Genomic DNA, 2,500 nt, shown 5'->3' with positions numbered 1-2,500 from the left:
GATGGGGATGATGATTGAGGAGGAGGAGGAGGAGGGGGATGGGTGATGGGGGGTGGGGAGGAGGATGGGGAGGGGATGGGGGAGGAGAAGGAGGAGGAGGAGGGGGATGGGGAGGGGGATGGGGATGGAGATGATGATGAGGAGGAGGAGGATGGGGAGAGGGGAGGAGAAGGGGGAGGGGGAGGGGGAGGGGGATGGGGATGGGGATGGGGATGATGATGATGAGGAGGAGGAGGAGGAGGATAATGATAATGATGATAATAACAATAATCATAATAATGATAATGATGATGATGGTAAAATAATAATAATAACAATAACAATGATAATAGTAATAACAAAAATAATAATATCAATAATACTGAGAATTCACAATCACACAATGGTGCGATTGTGAGAACAGGAAATCAAATCTCAAGATGGCGGTATAAGCCAGCCAAGCGCATGAACCAATTGCAATGCAACACCGAAGAACGAGAATGTTGCATGTCTCCCAATCTTTCTTTCAGCAAGACCTCTGCCGAAATCTTCTCTGTACGAGCGTGACTTCGATAAATACATACCTAAAGATGATTGTTAGTTTCCCTGCTATAACTAGTCGATTATAGTTTGATTTTGAATTATGACGAGATAGCAAAACACAGTAAATGACGTTTCGAGAGGATATTTTCATCCCAATAATGTATTTCTTATAGAAGTATGATGTCGAAAAGTTCCCATGACCTAAAGATATTACACGTGTTAGTGAAATGTCTAGACATGTTGAAGTGAATATCAATACGTCGTAGAAGTTTAGAAGTTGCGTCATCTATGTACGTCTATAGGTATGAAAGTGCACACATATACGTCCACCTGTAGACCAAAAAACAAATAAAACAAAAACAAATCTCATATTTACACTTATAAGTATGTAAGAGTGGATATGTCACCTGCACGCCCGTTGCACGCCCGTAGGAAAATGTTGCAATGCAATGTCTAGGATTTGATTGACAAAATGCGAAGAAAAGCGAATGGGAGATAAGGAATTAGATTGATAAAAAAATACGATAAAGAGAGAGAGAAAGTGGAATGGCAGGATCAGACGAACAAAAAGACAAAAGGAGAAAAAAAAACAGTGAAAGAACGAAAAGATTCGAATAACGAGGTTGGACGAACAAATAAGATGAGACAAGAAGAGGGAGTAGAAGCAAAAAATAAATAAATAAATAAAATAATTGGCGAAACAGGATCAAATAAACAACCAAACCAAACAAACAAAAAGAACGAAATCAAACGAACAAAAAAAGACAGACGAGAGAACCAAAACAAAACAAAAAATCGACGCAAAAAAACAAAAAAACAAAAAAAAATCCAAAAACAACATAATCAGACGAACAACAAAAAAAAAAGACGAGAACCAAAAAAATCCCCCCCCAAAAAAATCCAAAACCGAAAAACACACACAAAAAAAAACAACAAAAAAGAACAACAGATAATACCTACCCTAAACAGTTCATCATAGGGCAGCGTGCCGTTGAAAACAGCACGAATCTGCGAGGGATCAATTTTCCCGTTGACGTAAGAGAGGACGTCAATAAAACAGTCTGGAGCGAATTTGATTAATCCTTCGTCTTTGATATCACTCTGCGGGAGGAAGACACAGGAGAGAGAGAGAGATATAGTGTTTAGTAAGTCTTGATAGATATGGTGATAGATAGATCTTGATGGGTAAATTTTGATAGATATAATGATTAATGATTTATATGATATTTAATACATCTTGATAGTTAAATTTTGATAGGTAAATCTTGATAGATATAAGGGTAAATAGATCTTGATTATGTGATGGATATAATCTGATAGATAGATTTGATAGATATATTTAATGATTCATGAGTTGGATATATTTGATAGATATTGAAGATTATTGGTATAATTTTATATAATGACAAATTATTGGTATAATGTTTAATAGTTCTTGATATATATACGTAAATTTTGATAGATATAATGACAAATTATTGGTATAATGTTTAATAGATCTTGATAGTTACATTCTGATAGATAAATCTTGATAGATATAATGATACATGATGGACATAATGTTAAATAGATCTTGATAGATATAATGATAAATGATTGATGATGTTAAATAGATCTTGATAAATATAATGGTAGATAAACCTTGATAGGTAAATTTTGATATATATAATGATAAATGATGGATGTAATATTAAATAGATCTTGATAGATATAACGATGAGTAAATCTTGATAGCTATAATGTTAAATACTTCTTGATAACTATGATGTTATATACATCTTGATAGCCATAATGTTAGATTAATCTTGATGGCTTTAATAAGCTTTATAGGAGGACAGAGGATAGATATAATATTAAATCAATATTAATAACTGTAAAGATATAGACATATTACTAGTTATGATGTAAAATACATCTTAACTTCTATTTAAGTTATAATGTTAAATGCATCTCAACTTCTACTGTAGATATAATGTTA

The 2,500-nt window shown here is 33.5% G+C and overlaps 1 protein-coding gene across 1 annotated transcript in view; it reads right to left on the bottom strand.

Annotated features, from left to right (window-relative positions):
- The window catches only part of LOC122246896 (VWFA and cache domain-containing protein 1), a 32,439-nt gene that overhangs the window by 9,142 nt on the left and 20,797 nt on the right, over positions 1–2,500 (bottom strand). Inside the window, exon 15 of the mRNA XM_043005693.2 lies at positions 1,483–1,623. Within this exon, the coding sequence (XP_042861627.2) occupies positions 1,483–1,623 (141 nt within the window). The remainder of the gene's footprint in view (positions 1–1,482; positions 1,624–2,500) is intronic.

The sequence above is a fragment of the Penaeus japonicus genome, unplaced genomic scaffold, assembly GCF_977035675.1.
Source record: "Penaeus japonicus unplaced genomic scaffold, GWHDUDI00000001_assembly GWHDUDI00000012, whole genome shotgun sequence".
Lineage (NCBI taxonomy): Eukaryota > Metazoa > Arthropoda > Malacostraca > Decapoda > Penaeidae > Penaeus > Penaeus japonicus.
The sequence above is the reverse complement of the archived record's forward strand: the minus strand, read 5'-3'. Positions and strand labels throughout refer to the sequence as shown.